Here is a 26,709-nt window from a genome sequence, read left to right on the forward strand (position 1 = left end):
CTCCCTGTTCATCTCTGGGGGGGGGGGGGGGGGGCAGAGAGGGGAAGGTACCCGGCAACAGAGAAGCAGCGTATCCTCACAGCGGAGATCAGTCATAGCGTGTAACAGACCAGGTAACGGCCTGGTAACCTTGTGCTATATCTATACCAACAGAGACCAGGGTCACATCCGCTATAGCACAGGTGTCAAACACAGGCCCCCCAGCTGTTATAAAACTACTACTCCTATCATGGCTGGACAGCCAAAGCTTTAGCTGTATCGGCATGATGGGACTTGTAGTTTTGCAACAGCTGGAGGGCCTGATTTTGACACCTGTGCTCTATAGTATTAAGAATTTTAGGAGATTTTAAATAGGCTTTGTGTTTCTTTGCTTTCAGATGTGGGTGATCGACGCCTTTCCTAAAGACGTTCTGCTCCAGGTGCACAGTGGGATGTACTGTAGCGGAGCGCCCTCTAGCTGTGTCATCAGGAAGGTTCTGCTGTCTCTGCATTTTTAATTTAAAGGGGGTGTCCAGGCTTTTTTTAAAAAACATGGCTACTTCCTTCCAGAAACGGCGCCTCTCCTGTCCTCAGTTTGGCTGTGGGTTTTGCAGGTTTTTTTTCCATTACGGTGAATGGAGCTGAATTGCATTACCATTCACAGCCTGAGGATTGGGGGGGGGGGGGGGGGGGCTGTAGTTACAAGAAACCCTGGTGACAAGACAGGCACTCTTTAAGAATAATGTTACCATTCACTGACAGCAAACAGTGATATGAAATGACGATGAAGCAAATACAACAAAATGCTTTCATTAGGCAATGATTTTGCATCATTTATCTATAACCAGGCTGCTGGTCCTCCTTTAAGCCTATGTATTAAAGGATTGTCCAGGCTTAGAAAAAAATGCTACTTTCTTGCAACAGCGCCATCCCTGTCCTCAGGTTTTAGGTAGTATTACAGTTCAGCTCCATTCACTTCAATGGAATTGAGCTACAAATCCACACCCAACCTGAGCATAAGAGTGGTGCTGAAGTCAGTCTATAAGTACACTACCGTTCAAAAGTTTGGGGTCATATTGAAATGTCCTTATGTTTGAAGGAAAAGCACTGTACTTTTCAATGAAGATAACTTTAAACTAGTCCTAACTTTAAACAAATCCACTCTATACATTGCTAATGTGGTAAATGACTATTCTAGCTGCAAATGTCTGTTTTTTGGTGCAATATCTACATAGGTGTATAGAGGCCGATTTCCAGCAACTATCACTCCAGTCTTCTAATGGGACAATGTGTTTGCTCATTGGCTCAGAAGGCGAATTGATGATTAGAAAACCCTTGTGCAATCATGTTCACACATCTGAAAACAGTCTAGCTCGTTACAGAAGCTACAAAACTGACCTTCCTTTGAGCAGATTGTGTTTCTGGAGCATCACATTTGTGGGGTCAATTAAACGCTCAAAATGGCCAGAAAAAGAGAACTTTCATCTGAAACTCGACAGTCTATTCTTGTTCTTAGAAATGAAGGCTATTCCATGCGAGAAATTGCTAAGAAATTGAAGATTTCCTACAACGTTGTGTACTACTCCCTTCAGAGGACAGCACAAACAGGCTCTAACCAGAGTAGAAAAAGAAGTGGGAGGCCGCGTTGCACAACTAAGCAAGAAGATAAGCACATTAGAGTCTCTAGTTTGAGAAACAGACGCCTCACAGGTCCCCAACTGGCATCTTCATTACATAGTACCCGCAAAACACCAGTGTCACCATCTACAGTGAAGAGGCGGCTGCCGGATTTTGGGCTTCAGGGCAGAGTGGCAAAGAAAAAGCCATATCTGAGACTGGCCAATAAAAGAAAAAGATTAAGATGGGCAAAAGAACACAGACATTGGACAGAGGAAGACTGGAAAAAAGTGTTGTGGACGGATGAATCCAAGTTTGAGGTGTTTGGATGACAAAGAAGAAGGTTTGTGAGACGCAGAAGAAATGAGAAGATGCTGGAAGAATGCCTGACGCCATCTGTTATACATGGTGGAGGTCATGTGATGGTCTGGGGTTGGTGCTGGTAAGGTGGGAGATTTGTACAGGGTAAAAGGGATTGTGAATAAGGAAGGCTATCACTCTGCACCGCCATGCCATACCCAGTGGGCAGCGCTTGGTTGGAGCCAATTTCATCCTACAACAGGACAATGACCCTAAACACCTCCAAATTGTGCAAGAACTATTTCCAGCAGAAGCAGCAGCTGGTATTCTATCATAGGTAATGGAGTGGCCAGCGCAGTCACCAGATCACCACCCCATTGAGCTGTTGTGGGAGCAGCTGGACCGTATGGTACGCCAGAAGTGCCCATCCAACCAATCCAACTTGTGGGAGCTGCTTCTAGAAGCGTGGGGGGCAATTTCTCCAGCTTATCCCAACAGATTAATAGCTAGAATGCCAAAGGTGTGCAATGCTGGAATTGCTGCAAAAGGAGGATTCTGGGACGGAAGCAAAGTGTGATGGAAGAACAATGTTATTTCACATACAAATCATTATTTCTAACCTTGTCAATGTCTTGTCTCTATTTTCTATTCATTTCACAACGTCTGGTGGTGAAGAAGTGTGACTTTTCATGGAAAACACAAAATTGTTTGGGCGACCCCAAACTCTGGAACGGTAGTGTAAGTTTTTTGGGGGTTCTGATAGCTTAAACCTTTGCAGGTTTTAAGCCTCTGGGTGCCAGCAAGAGACTTTGCATCCAATAAAACTATTACTATATATCCCCTTTTTTGGAGGATATCAGTAGTTTAGTATTATAGGGAATAAAACATAATTCTCATTCCTGACCCTGTCAGATGCAGTGACTGAATATGCCTGTGCATTGGTTGTTGTTCCTTTTAATTTCCTGCTGCCCTAGTATTCCATAACACAGCGCACAATACTGAACCTATCACACGTTTGGTTACTCCTTGTGCCACTTGTTTCACAGACATGAGAGCTAACGGTTACCCCCTCTCCTTCATTTTGTCTCATGCCAATATACTAGATAACTTTATGAAGAGATCACTAAATATTTACAGTGAGGCAACAAGGAGAGGTGGCCAGAGGCTGCCGGAAGGTGCATGACCTGTAGATGAAGAAACAAATAATAAAACCCATACATACGAGAATATAACTGCTATAATGCTGCTCCAATATACAAGAATATGACTACTATAATACCGCTCCTATATACAGGAATATAACTACTATAATACTGCTCCTATATACAAGAATATAACTACTATAATACTGCTCCTATATACAGGAATATAACTACTATAATACTGCTCCTATATACAAGAATATAACTACTATAATACTGCTCCTATATACAGGAATATAACTACTATAATACTGCTCCTATATACAGGAATATAACTACTATAATACTGCTCCTATATACAGGAATATACTACTATAATACTGCTCCTATATACAGGAATATAACTACTATAATACTGCTCCTATATACAGGAATATAACTACTATAATACTGCTCCTATATACAAGAATATAACTACTATAATACTGCTCCTATATACAGGAATATAACTACTATAATACTGCTCCTATATACAGGAATATAACTACTATAATACTGCTCCTATATACAGGAATATAACTACTATAATACTGCTCCTATATACAGGAATATAGGCTGCCAGGCCTATATTAAAAATCAACACCAGAGTGTCTGTATATGAATTGATCAAGCCATATTGCCCCGTGTACCACCGCGCAGGTCCTCTGGTCCACACGGGTCCCTACGCTAACTCCACACCGTGTCGGTCAGCAACCGCCAACCCCGCAAAGCGTGCACAGTCAGGGAAGGGAGGCCATGGAACGGCCCTGCAACCCCAATGTCACAGGACCAGACCCAAAAAGCCCCACCAAAACCCAGCCAGCACCACCGGCGGGGAAGGCTGCCCCCAAACGACACAAGTATGGATATGGTATTACACTTACCATTGCTGCTCTCACAGAATGGGGAAGACATAGGGTCCAGACATGTGAGCACAGACATATCCTGCTAATTTTGGTCATGTGGGTCTTATAAAGGAGTGCTAGCTGTTCAGAGAGGGAGAACTGTGAAACACGAACTGGAGAGAGTGGAACCGCTGCACATCCCATCTATGGCTGATACTAATGCCGCTAGGCCTATATTAAAAATCAACACCAGAGTGTCTGTATATGAATTGATCAAGCCATATTGCCCCGTGATCAATTCATACACAAAATTCTGATGTGTTTTTTATTTAGCCTAGCGGCACTAGTATCGGCCATAGGTGTGAGGTGCAGCACTCTGTTTCTTCCCTGAACCGCATAACTACTATAATACTGCTCCTATATACAGGGATATAACTACTATAATACTGCTCCTATATACAGGAATATATCTACTATAATACTGCCCCCTATATACAAGAATATAACTACTATAATACTGCTCCTATACAAGAATATAACTACTATAATACTGTTCCTATATACAGGAATATAACTACTATAATACTGTTCCTATATACAGGAATATAACTACTATAATGCGGTTCAGGGAAGAAACAGAGTGCTGCACCTCACACCTATGGCTGATACTAGTGCCGCTAGGCTAAATAAAAAACACATCAGAATTTTGTGTATGAATTGATCAAGCCATACTGCCCCATGTACCTCGTGCCGGTATCTAATACACATAGGTCCCTACACTAAGTCCGCACCGTGCCAGTCAGGGAACGGGGGCCATGGGACGGCCCTGCGACCCCCATGCCACAGGACCAGACCCAAAAACACCACACCAGAACCCGGCCAGCACCGCCGGCGGAGAAGGTCGCCCCCAAGCAGCACAAGTCTGGATAAGGAATTACACTCACCATAGCTGCAGCAAACAGAATTGGAAAAAACAGGAGGGATGGTTGGTGGCCACTAACTGGCACGGTGTGGACTTAGTGTAGGGACCCATGTGTATCAGATACCGGCACGAGGTACATGGGGCAGTATGGCTTGATCAATTCATACACAAAATTCTGATGTGTTTTTTATTTAGCCTAGCGGCACTAGTATCAGCCATAGGTGTGAGGTGCAGCGCTCTTTTTCTTCCCTGAACCGCATAACTACTATAATACTGCTTCCTATATACAGGGATATAACTACTATAATACTGCTCTTATATACAAGAATATAACTACTATAATACTGCTCCTATATACAGGAATATAACTACTATAATACTGCTCCTATATACAGGAATATAACTACTATAATACTGCTCCTATATACAGGAATATACTACTATAATACTGCTAATATATACAGGAATATAACTACTATAATACTGCTCCTATATACAAGAATATAACTACTATAATACTGCCCCTATATACAGGAATATAACTACTATAATACTGCTAATATATACAAGAATATAACTACTATAATACTGCACCCTATATACAGGAATATAACTACTATAATACTGCTCCTATATACAGGAATATAACTACTATAATACTGCTCCTATATACAGGAATATAACTACTATAATACTGCTAATATATACAAGAATATAACTACTATAATACTGCACCCTATATACAGGAATATAACTACTATAATACTGCTCCTATATACAGGAATATAACTACTATAATACTGCCTCCTATATACAGGGATATAACTACTATAATACTGCCCCTATATACAGGGATATACTACTATAATACTGCTCCTATATACAGGGATATAACTACTATAATACTACTGTAGCATTGTTGCTTTGTCTCCTCTGCATAGGGTTTGGGTGGGGGAGGGGACGTTGCTGTCATTTTGCATCCTGTGACTGTAACGTTATTTGCATTTGTGTCAGTAATGTATGGTGGTGACTCTGCACACACCCTGCTGGGAGTTGTAGTTGCGCACTGTTAGGGGGGGGGGAAGCAGCAGGTGCAGTGCGGGGATTTCGGCGGCTGTCAGGGTGCTGCCCCCCCCCCCCCCCCCGGCTGCAGCAGCGTCCTCTCCCCACCCCCAGCTTTGTGAACTTCATGTAAAGTAGTGGAAATAAAAGTGACAGAGGGGAAGTCCAGATGTGGGAGCAGTGAGCGCGGCAGCAGACACTCATCCTGCAGAGCTGACAGCGCGGACCATCACCCCCATCATCTGAGCTGAGAATTATCCAGAATAATGTCCCTTCCAGCCTGGGATCCGAGGAGCATACAATGTAGGTCTTTCCCGATACTCATCGTGGGGGGGGGGGGGTTGAGTGTCACTCGGGGGTCAGGCTGTGGCCATGTGCTCCTAGTGTCCCGGCTTGGACAGGACTCTGCTGGAGCGGGTGGGGTTTGGGGATATGGGGCGGGGCTTATATCCTGCTTTTCCAAGTATCTTCCTGATGGAGTGCTGTGTATCTTTGTGTGTCTGTTACTACGTTCTGGGGGGTTATAGGGGGCGCCGGCGGTCATCACTGTTCCCCTGCTCGGGGGTCTCTCCTATAAGATGGGTGCACTGTAATGTATACTGAGCTCTATACCATCACCTATACGAGTGGGGGAACAGAAGAAGCGGAGGACCCTCCCCCCAGACTCCTTATGGTAAGAGTCCATCCTCTCAATCAGGGGACACTGATTATACGGCCACCTAAGACGGAGGGGGCTGCTGTTTGTCACCATGACCGTCTGAGTCCTCTATCGGGGTTCACAGGCGGGGGCACCACACCGGGCCGGACCCCATAGTAGTCCCCAGGTTTGCCCCCTGGATTATGTGTAACTATAGAAGGACCCGGCCATAATGATCAACTTCCTGACCTCTATCACAATCCTATAGGAAGGTTCTCAAACCAATACTTCTCACAACTGAGGGTTCGTTACAATGTATCAGAAGTCTTCCCTCTGTCCCGTATTCCATATACTATCGGTTTTTACCTGCTCTGATACATTGTAACAAACTCTCCGATGTGTTAACGGAAACAGGTTTCAGCTGACATCCTTGTCATCAATCTCTGCCATGCTTTACACCGCAGGTAACGGTTATATGTGGTCATTGCCATCTGTAGATCTTCACCACCATGGTTTACCCCGCAGTCGTGTTGTCTTCCCGTCTTTTGGCCCAATCACCACCATGGTTTACCCTGCAGTGATCATATCTTCTGCTCTAGCCCCATCACCCCCTCCACCACCATGGTTTTCCCCGCAGTCGTGTTGTCTTCCCGTCTTTTGGCCCCATCACCCCCTCCACCACCATGGTTTTCCCCGCAGTCTTCATGTCTTCCCGTCTTTTGGCCCCATCACCCTCTTCACCACCATGGTTTTCCCCGCAGTTGTGTTGTCTTCCCGTCTTTTGGCCCCATCACCCTCTCCACCACCATGGTTTTCCCTGCAGTCGTGTTGTCTTCCCGTCTTTTGGCCCCATCACCCTCTTCACCACCATGGTTTTCCCCGCAGTCGTGTTGTCTTCCCGTCTTTTGGCCCCATCACCCTCTTCACCACCATGGTTTTCCCCGCAGTCGTGTTGTCTTCCCGTCTTTTGGCCCCATCACCCCCTCCACCACCATGGTTTTCCCCGCAGTTGTGTTGTCTTCCCGTCTTTTGACCCCATCACCCCCTCCACCACCATGGTTTTCCCTTCAGGTTTATTATCACAAAGTGATAAGGATCAGTCATGTGACCCGGCGCTCACCGTCTTATCTAATGCGGTGACATCAGGCAACTTTGTTACGTAATCTGCAGTCACAGGAGTGTAGCCACGTGTCCGCTCTCCTGGGCCATTGTGGGGCGCTCATATGTGGGGTCACTGATCCAATGGAAGGGGCTGTGGTCGGGAGTTCCCATTGGAGACGTCATGTACAAAAAAAAAAAATCTGAGAATTTCCTAAATCTTCTCTTTAATTATAGAAATTTGCTTAGAAGTTAAAGAGGAAGTGCTGCCTGTGGTCGGAGAGGGGCCAGAGACCGGCCGTCAGTGCCGATTAACCCTTCCTCCCCACAACATCTATATCTGAAAAGTCGTTTAACCAAATATCTCTCACATCTGAGGGTTTGTTACATTGTATCAGTGTAAGTGAGATGTAATGTGGGGTATGTCTCTGCCCAGCCTATAATACTTTCTTCAGAGCTTGCTCAGTAAAGCGGCTGAAACGTGACACCCGCTGCTCCTTCCTCTGGTCCACCACATCTTCAGCCTTTAGCCTCCCACTAACACAGAGGTTGGACGTGAATGGGCCAAGGCCGGTGTCACATGAGTGTATATCAAGTTCTTGACTGACCACGGCTCATCCAACACATGTAATGCACTTGTGTAACTCGTCATCTAACACCATTTTCTTATGTTTTCTTCCTGCACTGAGGATGTTTACTCAGTAAAGACAGGAGCAGCATGACCGTCTGTGTTATTAAAATGTTGTATTTGCTATTGGAGAATGATCAGATGACATTTTATTAGTATTCAATGCAGAAATCCAGGGAAATCCTGAGGATTTACTCACTTTTTCTCCCTGCACCATGGAGGTTTACTCAATTTGCTTGATATATAAACCATGACTAATACTAGATGGACCATCGATAGATGGAACATGACTAATACGAGATGATCTGATTGTTCTCTAGGTACAAACACATTGTAACTAATAACACACAGATGGTTGTACGGTTCCTGACTCAGGGTCCATTTACACAGAAAGATTATCTGACAGATTATCTGCCAAAGATTTGAAGCCAAAACCAGAAACAGACTATAAACAGAGATCAGGTCATAAAGGAAAGACTGAGATTTCTCCTCTTTTCAAATCCATTCCTGGCTTTGGCTTCAAATCTTTGGCAGATTTGAGCAGAGTAGAAGCAACTAACCTACTGATATGTCCCTATAATTAACAGGGATATGTAAAGGAGGCAGTTTCACACAGTAAGGGGTTAGACTACCACCCTCAGTGCATTGATCTGCCCCAGCCGGCCCACCCCTGATGAATGTCACTCCAGAGCGCAGCCCCTATATTCATTAGGGGGGGGGGGGGTCCATTTATACTATTCTAGACAAACACAATGTAACTAAATATTACACACAGATAGTATAAGAGAGCACTATGAGTAAACCTCCATGGTGCAAGAAGAAAAAGTAAGTAAAGCCCTTGGGATTGCTCTGGAGGTGGAAGCAGAGAGCACTGTGTCAGACTGGAAAGAATACACCACTTCCCGTAGGACATACAGCAGCTGATAAGTACTGGAAGACTGGAGATTTTTAAATAGAAGTAAATTACAAATCTGTATAACTTTCTGGCACCAGTTGATTTGAAAAAAAGAAAAACATTTTCCACAGAGTTCCCCTTAATCTGTAGAACTTGTTTTGTATTGATTAGGATTCACTGCTATTAGACACCGCCGCCCTTTAAAGCTTTACATGAGGACGTAGGACAGACTTTTTGTGGGTGTTTGTCCATTTTGTGGTGCTGATATCTGTCGCATTTTCCCCTAACCTCTATGTATTTACTTTTTCCAGGTCCGTGTTCGCGGTCACTATGAGAAGGTTATAAATGGCGCCTCTTGCTGGATAAGCGGAATTAAAGCGAATCGTAATCCCACGAGGACGGATCCCGCAGAGCTGGAGACACTATGAATCCGTGACACGACGTGGCCGGAATGTGGCGCAGCTCATCCTGAATCCACAGCCATGAACACCGGAGTATCCGAGAGCTGAGACGCCCCTGAGGTCCATGAGCTGGAGTTAACCCCTGCCGGGGAAGATGCAGACTGGCGCCAATGTTACAGTCAGCTGTGAGGTGGACGGCCGCTTCCTGGATTACCTGTACGCCATCACCTACGCCATTATCCTCATCCCGGGGTTGATCGGGAACGTGTTGGCGCTCTGGGTCTTCTACATGTACGTGAAGGAGACGAAACGCGCGGTCATCTTCATGATTAACCTTGCCATCGCCGACTTGCTGCAGGTCCTGTCGCTGCCCTTGCGGATATTTTATTACCTGCACAAGTCGTGGCCGTTCGGCCGCTTCCTCTGCATGTTCTGCTTCTACCTGAAATACGTGAACATGTACGCCAGCATCTTCTTCCTGGTCTGCATCAGCGTCCGACGCTTCATGTATCTCATCTACCCCTTCAACTTTACCGACAGGAAGCGTCTGTTTGACGTCTACGTCAGCGTGGCTGGCTGGGTGGTGGTCTGCGCCAGCTGCCTCCCGTTTCCTCTCCTGAGACTCGGGAACGGGACCAGTGTTGGCGACAATGACCAGAAGTGCTTTGTGGACCTCCCTTTGGTGGACATTGGATTTGCCAATTCCATCTTGACCGTGACGGTGGCCGAGCTCTTCGGTTTTATCACCCCGCTGGCCATTGTCCTGTTCTGTACCTGGAGGACGGTGACATCGCTCCGGGAGCCGCACGCCGCCTCTCACGACCTCGGGGAGAAGAAGAAGGCGCTGAAGATGATCCTGACCTGCACCGGCGTCTTCCTCGTCTGCTTTGCACCTTATCACTTCAGCTTCCCGTTAGATTTCTTGGCCAAGGCCAATAAGATTTCTTCGTGCTCGCAGCGGAAGGCCATCCTCACCCTCCACCCCGTAGCAATCTGCTTGGCAAGTATGAACTGCTGCCTGGATCCCGTCATCTACTACTTCACCACCGATGAGTTCAAGAGGAGACTGTCCCGGCAAGACTTGGTGGACGGCACCGAGCTGCAGATCTTGTACAGTAAAGACTTCATCGATGCAACAAGCATCACCAGGTCAAACTGACAACGTGTGGAAACGTCAGCAGGTCACATGATACGGCACAAGGTGGAGACAATGCACCGTGGCCATCAACGTGAGGTCACCCCCCCCAACAGGCCACCATGGAAAGTGAATGTTCTAGATCATTCTCCTCTCCAGTGACTCAAATTTTACACTTTTATTTTTGGCACAAACAGGAAGTCACATGGAGAATGGGGGTGGGGGGAGGTCAGGGGGGGTGAGGATTGGAATATCTCTACAAAATAAGGGAGTAAAGTGCATCCCCACCCAAACCTATGACTCCCGGGAGGGGGGAGTTCATCAATGGTTTTTGTGTAGGTTTTGCTAAAAATAAATATATTTTTGTAGAAAAAAAAATTGGCCCGGTATTTTTGGTGAAATCATTGATGGATTCCCCCATCGTCTCCTAGTTACAGAAGTTTACACTTATTTCTATCACTCTCGGTGACTCCGCCATCCGCTCCCTCGTGTGTCACTCACAGGAAGACAGTGGAACTGTTTGCTGGGTGGAGTACTCACAAATTGTATTTTTTGTGTTTGGCAAACAGCGACTCATATCTCAGCTTCCTGGATGGCCCGGCCTGGTACGGGGATGTGGCCCCCATCATGTGAGGATATAGTAATATCACTGGTGATGCCTCTGATCCTAGAATCTGCGCTTATCTCATTGTGGGATGTTTATTAATGTGAATGACTCCTCCCCCGCAGAGCCGCTGGAGTCCCGCCCCCTATGACTGTACATTATCTGGGCCCCTGAGGAACCCATGCGTTGTCTCCTCTGGCTGAATAGAAGGGCCCGGAGATTTGCTGTGATTTCTCCCCATTAGATGAGGTGTTCTGTATGGTATAGCTATAGGTTCTCACTGCTGCTGTATGGGGGTGTATACAGGTGACGTATCCCCCTCCTGCAGCCACAACTCCTGACAATGGCAGAATGATGGGGGTGATCGGTCTCTGGTGAGTCTCTGTGCATAGTGCTATGGGCCATGTATGAGGGTGTATGCATGTAGGATGTTAGAAGGGCTTTTAGAGATGTATAGGGGTGTATATGTATACAAGAGAATGTAGGAGGGTGTATTAGTGTATATATATATGGTATATAGTGATATATGGCGATGTATGCGGAGTTTATAGGGGTGTATATGTATACAAGAGAATGTAGGAGGGGTGTATTATGGTATATAGTGATATATGGCGATGTATGAGGAGTTTATAGAGATGTATAGGGGTGTATATGTATACAAGAGAATGTAGGAGGGGTGTATTAGTGTGTATGTATATATATATATATATATATATATATATATATATATATATATATAGTAATATATGAGGAGTTTATAGAGATGTAAATGAATACATGGGAACGTATAGATGTATGGGGATCTATAAGGAGTGAATGGGGTATATAACAATCTTGGAGGGATATATAGTGAAACATTGGGACATATGAGGGATTTATAGAGATATATGAAGATTAGAGATGAGCGAACCTGGAGCAGCTGGAGTCCATCTGAACCCGAACGTTCGGCATGTGATTAGCTGGGGCTGCTGAACTTGACTAAAGCTCTAAGGTTGTCTGGAAAACATGGATACAGCCAATGACTATATCCATAATTTCCACATAGCCTTAGGGCTTTATCCAACTTCAGCAGCCACCGCTAATCAAATGCCGAAAGTTCGGGTTCGGATCGATGGGTGTATAGAGATATATGGGGGTGTATGATGGGTGTATAGAGATATATGGGGGTGTATGATGGGTGTATAGAGATATATGGGGATGTATGATGGGTGTATAGAGATACATGGGGGTGTATGATGGGTGTATAGAGATATATGGGGGTGTATGATGGGTGTATAGAGATACATGGGGGTGTATGATGGGTGTATAGAGATATATGGGGGTGTATGATGGGTGTATAGAGATATATGGGGGTGTATGATGGGTGTATAAGGATATATGGGGTGTATGAGGAGGGTATAGGGATGTATGGTTGTAGAGAGATATATGGGGATGTATGATGGGTGTATAGAGATACATGGGGGTGTATAGAGAAATATAGGGATGTATGATGGGTGTATAAGGATATATGGGGATGTATGATGGGTGTATAGAGATACATGGGGGTGTATAGAGAAATATAGGGATGTATGATGGGTGTATAAGGATATATGGGGATGTATGATGGGTGTATAGAGATATATGGGGATATATGATGGGTGTATAGAGATATATGGGGGTGTATGATGGGTGTATAGAGATATATGGGGGTGTATGATGGGTGTATAGAGATATATGGGGGTGTATGATGGGTGAATAGAGATATATGGGGATGTATGATGGGTGTATAGAGATATATGGGGGTGTATGATGGGTGTATAGAGATATATGGGGGTGTATGATGGGTGTATAGAGATATATGGGGGTGTATGATGGGTGTATAGAGATATATGGGGGTGTATGATGGGTGAATAGAGATATATGGGGATGTATGATGGGTGTATAGAGATATATGGGGGTGTATGATGGGTGTATAGAGATATATGGGGATGTATGATGGGTGAATAGAGATATATGGGGATATATAAGTGATGCACAGTGATACATTGGGACTAGAGATGAGTGAACCTGGAGCATGCTGGAGTCCATCCGAACCCGAACTTTCGGCATTGGATTAGCGGTGGCTGCTGAAGTTGGATAAAGCCCTAAGGCTATGTGGAAATCATGGATATAGTCATTGGCTGTATCCATGTTTTCCAGACAACCTTAGAGCTTTATCCAAGTTCAGCAGCCGCCGCTAATCAAATACCGAACGTTCGGGTGGACTCCAGCATGCTCGAGGTTCGCTCATCTCTAATTGGGACACATGAGGGCTCTGGATCTTCTGCCTACTATGAAGAGATTGTCCAGGGTAAAACAATTGATCGCCCATCCACAGGGGGAGGAGTCACATTTTGTATTTTCCCGATGGGAAAGTCGCTTCTGTATTTATTTTCTTATTTTTATAAATAAACCGGATATTTACATTCCGTGTGACTTATATCCAAAATTATATACTACACTGCACATCACATCTCATTGGTTACAGCGGCAGAATAGAGAGCGCAGCTCTGGGGTATAATACAGGATATAACTCAGGATCAGTAATGTAATGTATGTACACAGTGACCCCACCAGCAGAATAGTGAGTGCAGCTCTGGAGTATAATATAGGATGTAACTAAGAATCAGTAATGTAATGTATGTACACAGTGACCCCACCAGCAGAATAGTGAGTGCAGCTCTGGAGTATAATATAGGATGTAACTTAGGATCAGTAATGTAATGTATGTACACAGTGACCCCACCAGCAGAATAGTGAGTGGAGCTCTGGAGTATAATATAGGATGTAACTTAGGATCAGTAATGTAATGTATGTACACAGTCATCCCACCAGCAGAATAGTGAGTGCAGCTCTGGAGTACGCAGGTTTGTCTCATGTATATACAGAGCTCTGTGTGGATTGTGCTCACTCTGCAGTCCCAGCACCTGGCAGGTTGTGGTATACGGGGCGCCTGTATACAGCTGCAGGGCTGGTGGAGCCGTTTCCTCGCTGTTATCTGCTCTTTCTCTTTCATGTGGTCCCTGCGGCTTCATCGCTATATAACGGTTTCTCGTTTCTCACATTGTCGGGTTCTAAGGAAACTGAAACAAGATTCTTCCTGGTGAAAAGAAGTTGCTGAAGTGTTATTGTAGTTGTATATGTCATTGTATAATCCTGCCTGGTTTTGTCACATTAACCATTCGTTGTGGTGACGGGTGATGTTCGTGCTGTCCCTGCTGTTATTGAGCCCCTCAGAGCCCCCTCCATGGTGCACAGATACTTCAGGGACAGGACCAGAGCTGGGCTGTTAGCAGTAGTACTCACACAGGGACGTTCTTTACCTCACTGACCATCACAGCACATACTCCTCTCTGCTATGTCACAACCTTTTGCTGGGGAAAGTGCGCTGAAGTTTTTTTTTTTTTAATTTTAATTTTTGTTAAAATTTTTACAAAAAAAAAGAACAGCGGATACAGTATATGTAACAATACACCGAACATGAAAAGTAAAGTCAACTTTATCCAAACATGTCCGTGCTTAAAGGGATATTCCACACAAACATAACTTTTGATATGTTGCTGCCCATGGTGAGACTAACTATTCCTTCTATACTTGTTATTATCTATTCAGTCTCCTTCCCCCAGTTCTCAGCTGCTGCTTTCTGCTGAAGACACTAAAGTCTGTGTGTGAGCTTTTCTCTCTGTCTCCCCCTCTGCCCCCTCCCTTTTGAGGCGGCTGATGTAAACAAATCCCTGGCAGGCTGTATCTGCAACATTGTAGCTTCTTTGTAATGCTGGGAGGGTTATTCTGAGGTCAAGTTGCTGATGAGCTCATTGTTATTAACCCTTCCAGCAGTAAAAAGAAGCTACAATGTTTTTATACAACCTGCCAGGGACTTGTTTACATCGGCTGTCTCAGAAGGGAGGGGAAGGAGGGGGAGACAGAGAGAAAAGCTCACACACAGATTTTTGTGTCTTCAGCATAAAGCAGTGGCTCAGAACTGGGTGAAGGAGACTGAATAGATAATAACAAGTATGGAAGGATTTGTTAGTGTCACGATGATGGGCAGCAACATTTCAAAAGTTATGTTTGAGTGGAATACCCCTTTAAGAGTAGTGGTGATGGCAGCCCACCAGAAAGTAGGAGACATTTGTAACATCAGGAACTCAGCAGGGAAAGTTTGTAAATTCAAGAAAACTGCAGACTAATGTACTGACACCAGACGCAAAAGGGGAAGAGAGAGGGAGAAGAGCTGTGTATGGAACTTGTTACTTATTGTCATGAATATCCGCACCACATACAATATGGACCCCAAAGTCCATAAGGGAGGTGAAGGGGAGTGGTTGGAAAATCTACAATAACAGAATGGGAACCTGCCTGGTGTATACATATATCTATCCTAAGATAGGAAATACTAAAAGGGCCGACTACATGGACCCAGTGAATTGCACAGGCTGCGCAGGTTGATGACTATACACAGTCCAGTACTAGATAGCATGTGGGTGAGAAGGAGCTACTGATGCACTGACTCAGCAGAAACATGAAAACTGCAACATCATATAAGCAGCCCTGGTCTAAGCAGTGAGCTGTGTAAGCTCCATAAGGGACAGCTGTCCAGCACTTTAGGGGTGGTCAGAAAAGAGAGGCTCGGGGCTGTGGAAGGTGGATTGTGGAAGGGGCTGACAGCCTCACAGCTTGGCAAACTAAGGACACAAATGGTGCTGTTTTTGACAGAAGGTGGCCCTGTTCTTCTAAGCCTGGACACCCCCTTTAAGGGCAGACTATATGAACCAGGTGGTCTTTTTCTTTTCTGCCCACAATCATCTATTTTGTGATATACAGGCTGGGTGTCAGCAGTAATAGATGAGTAGCTGTTCCTGTAGTATAAAGTGTGTGGATCTCCTGTTTGTGATGTCATCCAGGGGGCGGGGCTGTGACTACCTCTCTATACACATGATATACAGGGGGCGGGGCTGTGACTACCTCTATATACGCATGATATACAGGGGGCATCAGGGGCGGATTAACTTTCCCATAGGCCCCGGGCTGTTCACCAAGCCTGCCCCCCCCCACTGTAACTATGGCAGCACTAGCCTGGCGTTCATAGTACAGTATAGATAATTTCATGATGTCCTGATTTGTGCAAAATTGCCATAAAAAAACTGTGATTTTTTGCAAATCATGGCGGAAGTGTAGCCAGGAGACAGTACACCACTGAAAGTATAAGTCTTTTTGGGTGGTCATGGGCCCCCCAGGAGCTCAGGGCCCCGGGCTGCCGCCCGAAACGCTCCTGTTATAATCCACTACTGGGGGGCATACACAGGATATACAGGGGGCGGGGCTGTGACTACCTCTCTATACACAGGATATACAGGGGGCGGGGCTGTGACTACCTCTCTATACACAGGATATACAGGGGGCGGGGCTGTGACTACCTCTCTATACACATGATATAGAGGGGGCGGGGCTGTGACTACCTCTCTATACACAGGATATACAGGGGGCGGGGCTGTGACTACCTCTCTTTACACATGATATACAGGGGGCAGGGCTGTGACTACCTCTCTATACACATGATATATAGGGGGGTGGGGCTGTGACTACCTCTCTACACATGATATACCGGGGGCGGGGCTGTGACTACCTCTCTATACACATGATATATAGGGGGATGGGGCTGTGACTACCTCTCTATACACAGGATATACAGGGGGCGGGGCTGTGACTACCTCTCTATACACAGGATATACAGGGGGCGGGGCTGTGACTACCTCTCTATACACAGGATATACAGGGGGCGGGACTGTGACTATCTCTCTATACACATGATATACAGGGGGCGGGGCTGTGACTACCTCTCTATACACATGATATACAGGGGGCGGGGCTATGACTACCTCTCTATACACATGGTATACAGGGGGCAGGGCTTTGACTACCTCTCTATACACATGATATACAGGGGCAGAGCTGTGACTACCTCTCTATACACAGGATATACAGGGGGTGGGGCTGTGACTACCTCTCTATACACAGGATATACAGGGGGCGGGGCTGTGACTACCTCTCTATACACAGGATATACAGGGGGCGGGGCTGTGACTACCTCTCTATACACAGGACATACAGGGGGTGGGGCTGTGACTACCTCTCTATACACAGGCAGGATATACAGGGGGCGGGGCTGTGACTACCTCTCTATACACATGATATACTGGGGGCGGGGCTGTGACTACCTCTCTATACACAGGATATACAGGGGGCGGGACTGTGACTATCTCTCTATACACATGATATACAGGGGGCGGAGCTGTTACTACCTCTCTATACACATGATATACAGGGGCAGAGCTGTGACTACCTCTCTATACACAGGATATACAGGGGGCGGGGCTGTGACTACCTCTCTATAAACAGGATATACAGGGGGCAGGGCTGTGACTACCTCTCTATTCACAGGATATACAGGGGGCGGGGATGTGACTACCTCTCTATACACAGGACATACAGGGGGTGGGGCTGTGACTACCTCTCTATACACAGGATATACAGGGGGCGGGGCTGTGACTACCTCTCTATACACATGATATACTGGGGGCGGGGCTGTGACTACCTCTCTATACACAGGATATACAGGGGGCGGGACTGTGACTATCTCTCTATACACATGATATACAGGGGGCGGAGCTGTCACTACCACTCTATACACATGATATACAGGGGGCGGGGCTGTGACTACCTCTCTATACACATACTATATAGGGGGCGGAGCTGTCACTACCTCTCTATACACATGATATACAGGGGGCGGGGCTGTGACTACCTCTCTATACACATGATATACAGGGGGTGGGGCTGTGACTACCTCTCTATACACATGATATACAGGGGGCGGGGCTGTGACTACCTCTCTTTACACATGATATACAGGGGGCGGGGTTGTGACTACCTCTCTATACACATGATATACAGGGGGCGGGGCTGTGACTACCTCTATACACATGATATATATCATGTATTACTGACAACCAGCCTATATAAGTATCTTATGATGAGTGATGTAATGCTGACAGTCTCAGTTTCGGGCTGTATGGTGGGTGCAGTAATGCTGAACTGTAGGCCCCTGCGGTTAGATGAAGCGATGTACTTTCCCCGGACCGCGTCCTCCTCTGTAGGAAACCTTCTGTTTTGTCGCTCGGCAGCTGTGAGGAGATGTGACTCATCTTCATCTTCACTACGTTCCTTTCTAGTCTTAGAACGGAGGAAATGTGTGTGGTCAGCGCTCACGAGATCTGGCCTGGAGGATGATGGGGAAAGCGGTCAGCAGATCAATGTCAGTGGCGCCAATCACCTACAACAGCCCTCAGCAGACGCCAGCGTTCTGGGCATCAACAATAAGGTGGTACTCCAGTGGAAAGAAAAATATTTCAAATTAACTAGTGTCAAAGTTATAAAGATTTGTAATTTACTTCTATTTAAAAATCTCCAGCCTTCCAGTACTTATTAGCTGCTGTATGTCCTGCAGGAAGTGGTGTATTCTCTCCAGTGTGACACAGTGCTCTCTGCTGCCACCTCTCTCCATGTCAGGAACTGTCCAGAGCAGGAGAGGTTTTCTATGGGGATTTGCTGCTGCTCTGGACAGTTCCTGACATGGACAGAGGTGGCAGCAGAGAGCACTGTGTCACACTGGAGAGAATACGCCACTTCCTGCAGGACATACAGCAGCTGATAAGTACTGGAAGACTGGAGATTTTTAAATAGAAGTAAATTACAAAATCTATAACTTTCTGACACCTGTTGATGTGAAAGAAAACTATTTTCGTCAGAGTATCCCTTTAAGTTTTCCAGTTTTGTTCATATTCCTCATTTTTAAATCTCTGCTTGCTGTCACTGAATGGAAACATTCTGGTTTACAATCAAACGCTTTCCTGAGCTATTACATCACACAGCTGAGGGTTTGTTACAGCGGATGAGTCCGGAGTACACTGTTACGGATCCTCAGCTGTGAGACAGATTGGATCAGGAGGGACTGTTTATGTCTGGATATAAATAAGAACGTTCCCATTCACTGTCAGCAAACAGAGATCTTGACAATAGATCAGCTAGATTGATGCCCTGATGCATTGTGGGACAGGCTGCAGCTCGGTTCCTGTGACCCGACATGTACACGGCGTATAGAAGATTCCGGGCACAGCGGAAATAACATGAAGGTGAAAGCAGCAAAGATGCAAAACAAAGTAAAGTAAATGATGGTATATACTGTATACAAGGGAAGTTTTTGTGGAGTTGGCGCCATCTGCTGGTGCTCCTTGGGTACTGCACCTATAGAGGCCATTGATCAGACAGGGTGTAATGGGAAGAGATGGCACCAGGATGGGAAGAAGACAAGATGGCGGGGGCAGTGTGATGGGCAATGTTCTGCTGCAGACATCATGTCCTGGCATCATGTGGAGGTTACTGTGACACCGACCACCGTATAGTAAACAAATACTTGCAATATTAATCGGCCAGTGTAATAGGACCCTAAGAAGGGACATGCACAGTTTTTGTTCTATGGTTGGGAAGGGAAACCCACAAACCTTACAAAACTACAATTCCCATCATGCCGGAGAGCCAGAGTCCCACAGATGAGATGCAGCAGCAGCACCACCTAGAGGCTGTACAAGGAACAACCACAACCTGAGCTCCCGTCTATATGACTGCTGGAATAATCGCCCTCACCCTTTATATAACACACAGACACTCGGAGGTAGAGAAACAAATTTTATTTCAAGGTGGTCATTGATATTACAGCAGCGGAGCAGCGTTAACCCCTTCAATCCCAGCCACATGATAAAACGCAAAGCCAGCAGGAGTATATATGAGCCCCCAAAGTCACATTGTAATACTGCGGGTGATAACTGACCAGCATCAGTCACTTAAAGGGGACCTCCTCCAAATTCAGTAAACCAGTGCCCCCCAACTCCCATAATAAACCAGTAACTCCAACTCCCATAATAAACCAGTGACTGCCCCAACACATGACCTGCATCCCCCAGGATGAGTTTGGCACATAGCATTACCTATGTTATTGCTGGTAGAGATACCGCTGGGATCTGGGGCCCCCAGTCAATGTCAGAACCAACTAGACTCCACTTCTACAAATCAATTCTCCCTGCGCCCCCTGCAGGAGACGACAGGTACTGCATCTCCCACCAGGGGCCCCGGGTCCCAGGCCAGTGCATAGAACACCATTATATTCCCATCACCTAATACTGAAGGTGAACGCTGCAGTCGCTGCTGTCAGGGGGCGCTATATACTCCACCACAAAGATTTATATATAGGGGTGCATATATCGGGGGAGGGGGCATTTGTGACGATTGAAGTACAAAGTTCATTCTAAGAAAATCTGAGTGTCAGGAAAGCAGCAAATATACAGGAGTTACAGTAGCCGCACACAGAGGGAACATGCGCCGGGACGATTAGTCCTATCTAGAGGTAACGACATTAATCTTCTGTCCACGGCCACCGCCATCCGGGGGGACAGTCAGGTTACGGCCGCTAAGTCTAGGTCAATTCCTGAGGTTTGGCGTCGCCCGCGAGGCGCGGTCACGTCAAGTCCGTACAGAAGCTACAAGCAGGAGCACAAGTCGAGAATGATTGATTATCACTGCACAGGTTAAAAAAAAAAAAAATTATCGAAAAAGCCGCCGAATCTAGCGGGGGCCCCGGAGCCTCACTCGTGGCAGATCCGGGTCATCATCACAAAGGTGTTCTCAAAGTGGGCGATCTGCATGCACCTCTCCGCCGAGCGCTTCTGTAAACCTGCAACGAGAGAAGGAAATCGGGGGTGAGGTACGTTCACTGACAGCAAGCAGAGGTAGTGGGAGCTGAACTGTAATACCACACACACACAACCTGAGGACAGGGGGGGGGCGCTGTTACTGCAAGAAAGTATCCTGGATAACTTTTTTTTTTTTTTACTTTCTTTTAAATCAACTCGTGTTAGAGAGTTATACAGATTTGTAATTTACTTCTATTCAAAAATTTCAGGTCTTTTAGTACTTATCAGCTGCCGTATGTCCTGCAGGAAGTGGTGTATTCTCTCCAATCTGGAGAGCAGGAGAGGTTTCCTATGGGGATTTGCTGCTGCTCTAAACAGTTCCTGACATGGACAGAGGTGGAAGCAGAGAGCACTGTCAGACAGGAGAGAATACACCACTTCCTGCAGAACATACAGCAGCCGATAAGTACTGGATAGCTGGAGATTTTTTTTTTTTTTTAAAGTAAATTGCAAATCTAAGTAACTTTCTGAAACAAGTTGATTTGAAAGAAATAAAAAATGCTGGAGTTCCCCTTTAATGTGCAGCTCTATTGTTGTTGTAAAGCGACAGCTCCTATTGTGCCTGGACAGCTGAAGGTGGTGGGAGCAGTCGCTTTGCAAGAGAGGTTGGTGGACATACAGATTGGTGTATTGGGGTGGGGGTCTCACCTATGACCTGGTCCCTCCTCTGCAGTCTGTAGGTCTCCCGGCCCACGCAGTGCTGATAGATGAAGATCCCCAGCTCGGACACATCGTCCACTCTCTCAGTCACCACCAGCTCCTCGCGCACCAGGTACGTCTGCGGCAGGTAGGATCCGGTCTACAGGAGAAGCAGCGGTTAGAGGGGTCCCCAAAACCAGGAGCGCTTAGTAAGGGGTTAACCACAGAGAGGGGGAGGCCATACACACCGCCAGCTTCATGAAGAGGTCCATCAGGTTACGGGGCGGCAGGACGACGGACGTGTTCAGGTTAATGATGTAACATTTCTGCAGCTGGAGGTCCAGGTAGGCGGTGAGGAGCTGAGGAGGAGAAGATGGCGTCAGGACCCGGCAACACCCAGTCCCCCCCCGGCCCCCCACATCACACAGCACTTACTCTGTCAAAGTCGTGGACGATGGCGGCAGAGTCGCCCTCAGAGAAGCTGGGCACCGGCACGTTGATCAGGGCCACGTTATCCTCCTCTCGGATGTCGGCCTCCTCGGACACGGGCAGGTAGTAGGGCTCCTCGTCCATGTCCGTGTGGTCCATGTAGGAGAGCTGCCCCTCAAAGGTCTTATGCTGGAAGAGAGTGGGGAACGCCATGATGCCAACACCCCACCACACCCGGACCCCCCACCCTGACCACAAGGGGGACAACTTACCCGGGGCATGAAGAATTTGTAGATACAGGCACCGCCGACGATGAGGCCGGCCAGGATGAAGGCCAGACCCAGGAGGGTGAGGAGGCAGCGGCCGGTGGAGTTACTGTCCGGCCCGGTGGTGGCCACCTCAGGGTCCTGCAAGACACAAACACCAGGAATAAGCACAGGAAGACATTGATCCCCCATAGAACAGCACTAGAGACCGTCACCCCCAAATATAGAGGGGGGAAACAAGGACCCAGGGGCAAAGAGGCAGAGAGGAGAAGTCACATGGCCTGTAGGAGGGAACACCCTGGGGGGAGATTTATCAAACATGGCGTAAAGTGAGACTGGCCCAGTCGCCCCATAGACTCTCTGGAAAATGAAAGGTGGAATCTGATTGGTTGCTGGGGCAACAGAGACAGTCTCACTTTACACCATGTCTGATAAATCTCCCCCAATGTGACCAGAGCCGCAAAGAAACCAAAGCGCTGAGGCCGGTCACATGACCAGCCGCCAAGTCCCATCACCAGGGGGCGCTGCTCCCTCTGTCACTTATACTGCAAAACTTTACATAACTTGTTATCACTCAGATCCCAATATGGAGTCCTCCGTCTGTGGGGCATGAGGACCCTGGGGCCCAGGGGGGAACATACAGGCTCCATGGAGAGGTGGCCGTGGTGGGATGGGAACCCAAGACGACAGTGATACCCCAAAACTAACATACAGCTCATATATATATATATATATATATACACACACACACACACACACACACACATACATACATACATACATAAAGAGCGCCCCCCCCCTGGTGTTATACATACAGGTCCCCCCCCCCCCCCCCTCTATATACACACAGTGCGCAGTACGGTCCTCTCTCTCTCTAAATATATATATATACATACATACAGCGCTGGGCCCAGTGTTATATATGCGGTCACCCCTCTCTCTCATATATATAGATATAGAGAGAGAGAGAGAGAACGAACACCGGGCCCTGCACTGTATATACACAGGGGTGACCATATATATATATATATAACACCGGGCCCTGCACTGTATATACACAGGGGTGACCATATATATATATATAACACCGGGCCCTGCACTGTATATACACAGGGGTGACCATATATATATATATATATATGTGTATATACAGTGCAGGGCCCGGTGTTATATATATATATATATGGTCACCCCTGTGTATATACAGTGCAGGGCCCGGTGTTATATATATATACGGTCACCCCTGTGTATATACAGTGCAGGGCCCGGTGTTATATATATATATACGGTCACCCCTGTGTATATACAGCGCCGGTCCCGGTGTTATATATATATATACGGTCACCCCTGTGTATATACAGTGCAGGTCCCGGTGTTATATATATATATATATATATATATACACATATACGGTCACCCCTGTGTATAAACAGTGCAGGGCCCGGTGTTATATATATATATATACGGTCACCCCTGTGTATAAACAGTGCAGGGCCCGGTGTTATATATATATATACGGTCACCCCTGTGTATATACAGCGCAGGGCCCGGTGTTATATATATATATATATATATGGTCACCCCTGTGTATATACAGTGCAGGGCCCGGTGTTATATATATATACGGTCACCCCTGTGTATATACAGTGCAGGGCCCGGTGTTATATATATATATATATACGGTCACCCCTGTGTATATACAGTGCAGGGCCCGGTGTTATATATTATATACGGTCACCCCTGTGTATATACAGTGCAGGGCCCGGTGTTATATATTATATACGGTCACCCCTGTGTATATACAGTGCAGGGCCCGGTGTTATATATTATATACGGTCACCCCTGTGTATATACAGTGCAGGGCCCGGTGTTATATATTATATACGGTCACCCCTGTGTATATACAGTGCAGGGCCCGGTGTTATATATTATATACGGTCACCCCTGTGTATATACAGTGCAGGGCCCGGTGTTATATATATATACGGTCACCCCTGTGTATATACAGTGCAGGGCCCGGTGTTATATATATATATATATACGGTCACCCCTGTGTATATACAGTGCAGGTCCCGGTGTTATATATATATACGGTCACCCCTGTGTATATACAGTGCAGGGCCCGGTGTTATATATATATATATATACGGTCACCCCTGTGTATATACAGTGCAGGGCCCGGTGTTATATATATATACGGTCACCCCTGTGTATATACAGTGCAGGGCCCGGTGTTATATATATATATATATATATATATATATATACGGTCACCCCTGTGTATATACAGTGCAGGGCCCGGTGTTATATATATATACGGTCACCCCTGTGTATATACAGTGCAGGGCCCGGTGTTATATATATATATACGGCCACCCCTGTGTATATACAGTGCAGGGCCCGGTGTTATATATATATACGGTCACCCCTGTGTATATACAGTGCAGGGCCCGGTGTTATATATATATATATATATATACGGTCACCCCTGTGTATATACAGTGCAGGGCCCGGTGTTATATATATATATATATATATATATATATATACGGTCACCCCTGTGTATATACAGTGCAGGGCCCGGTGTTTTATATATATATATATATATATATATATATACGGTCACCCTTGTGTATATACAGTGCAGGGCCCGGTGTTATATATATATACGGTCACCCCTGTGTATATACAGTGCAGGGCCCGGTGTTATATATATATATATATATATATATATACACGGTCACCCCTGTGTATATACAGTGCAGGGCCCGGTGTTATATATATATATATATATATATATATACGGTCACCCTTGTGTATATACAGTGCAGGGCCCGGTGTTATATATATATACGGTCACCCCTGTGTATATACAGTGCAGGGCCCGGTGTTATATATATATATATATACGGTCACCCCTGTGTATATACAGTGCAGGGCCCGGTGTTATATATATATATATATACGGTCACCCCTGTGTATATACAGTGCAGGGCCCGGTGTTATATATATATACGGTCACCCTTGTGTATATACAGTGCAGGGCCCGGTGTTATATATATATATATATATATATATATATACGGTCATCCCTGTGTATATACAGCGCCGGTCCCGGTGTCTCTCCGCCCGCGGCCGCTCTGTTCCGGCAGTCAGGTGACCGGGTCACTAGGCCGCAGCCCGAGCCTGTCCCTCAGCGGCCTCTCACCTTGTCAGGCACCAGGCAGCGGGCATCCTTGGGGGGCTCCTTCCCGGAGAAGGGTGAGCTGAAGGCGATCTTCACCATGGTGACCCGCGGGCTCCGTCCTCTGCTGCTGCTTCTGTCTCCGCCGCCGGGTGACGCAGTAACAACAAGCCTGACCCCGCCCACATCAGCTGTGCGAGCCGGGGGCGGGGCCACAAGTCTTATTGTATCAGAGATTACTTCCTGTGTAATGTCTATACAAGGTGTCCTGCCTGTATACTATATATCTATATCTATATCCTGCCTGTATACTATATATCTATATCTATATCCTGCCTGTATACTATATATCTATATCTATATCCTGCCTGTATACTATATATCTATATCTATATCCTGCCTGTATATTATATATCTATATCCTGCCTGTATATTATATATCTATATCCTGCCTGTATACTATATATCTATATCTATATCCTGCCTGTATACTATATATCTATATCTATATCTATATCCTGCCTGTATACTATATATCTATATCTATATCCTGCCTGTATATTATATCTATATCCTGCCTGTATACTATATATCTATATCCTTCCTGTATATTATATATATCTATATCCTGCCTGTATATTATATATCTATATCTATATCCTGCCTGTATACTATATATCTATATCTATATCCTGCCTGTATATTATATCTATATCCTGCCTGTATATTATATATCTATATCTATATCCTGCCTGTATACTATATATCTATATCCTGCCTGTATACTATATATCTATATCTATATCCTGCCTGTATATTATATATCTATATCCTGCCTGTATATTATATATATCTATATCTATATCCTGCCTGTATATTATATATCTATATCCTGCCTGTATATTATATATCTATATCCTGCCTGTATATTATATATATCTATATCCTGCCTGTATATTATATATATCTATATCCTGCCTGTATATTATATATATATATCCTGCCTGTACACTATATATATATCTATACTGTATCCTGCCTGTACACTATATATATATCTATA

At 45.8% G+C, this 26,709-nt stretch overlaps 2 protein-coding genes across 2 annotated transcripts; one reads left to right on the plus strand and one right to left on the minus strand.

Annotated features, from left to right (window-relative positions):
* The first annotated feature begins 6,077 nt into the window (after positions 1 to 6,077).
* Positions 6,078 to 10,902, plus strand: GPR174 (G protein-coupled receptor 174). Its single transcript, XM_069942998.1, has 2 exons — positions 6,078 to 6,209; positions 9,476 to 10,902. Exon 2 carries the CDS (start codon positions 9,720 to 9,722, stop codon positions 10,722 to 10,724), a length of 1,005 nt encoding a protein of 334 aa, XP_069799099.1. The 5' UTR covers positions 6,078 to 6,209; positions 9,476 to 9,719; the 3' UTR covers positions 10,725 to 10,902.
* A 9,152-nt stretch (positions 10,903 to 20,054) lies between these two features.
* Positions 20,055 to 25,834, minus strand: ITM2A (integral membrane protein 2A). The gene is made up of 6 exons (XM_069985606.1): positions 25,671 to 25,834; positions 22,469 to 22,603; positions 22,203 to 22,385; positions 22,016 to 22,126; positions 21,777 to 21,927; positions 20,055 to 21,109 (listed from the first exon to the last, which is right to left on the minus strand). Exons 1-6 carry the CDS (start codon positions 25,746 to 25,748, stop codon positions 21,021 to 21,023), a joined length of 747 nt encoding a protein of 248 aa, XP_069841707.1. The 5' UTR covers positions 25,749 to 25,834; the 3' UTR covers positions 20,055 to 21,020.
* Positions 25,835 to 26,709: the final 875 nt, after the last annotated feature.

This window comes from Dendropsophus ebraccatus, chromosome 10 (assembly GCF_027789765.1).
Source record: "Dendropsophus ebraccatus isolate aDenEbr1 chromosome 10, aDenEbr1.pat, whole genome shotgun sequence".
Taxonomy (NCBI): domain Eukaryota; kingdom Metazoa; phylum Chordata; class Amphibia; order Anura; family Hylidae; genus Dendropsophus; species Dendropsophus ebraccatus.

Excerpts from the sequence above, each read along its gene's own strand:
- GPR174 (XM_069942998.1), top strand. The coding sequence starts at position 9,720 with ATGCAGACTGGCGCCAATGTTACAGTCAGCTGTGAGGTGGACGGCCGC.
- ITM2A (XM_069985606.1), bottom strand. The coding sequence starts at position 25,748 with ATGGTGAAGATCGCCTTCAGCTCACCCTTCTCCGGGAAGGAGCCCCCC. Across the intron at positions 22,604-25,670 it reads GCTGCCTGGTGCCTGACAAG|GACCCTGAGGTGGCCACCAC; the intron begins GTGAGAGGCCGC and ends TGTGTCTTGCAG. Across the intron at positions 22,386-22,468 it reads ACAAATTCTTCATGCCCCGG|CATAAGACCTTTGAGGGGCA; the intron begins GTAAGTTGTCCC and ends ACTCTCTTCCAG.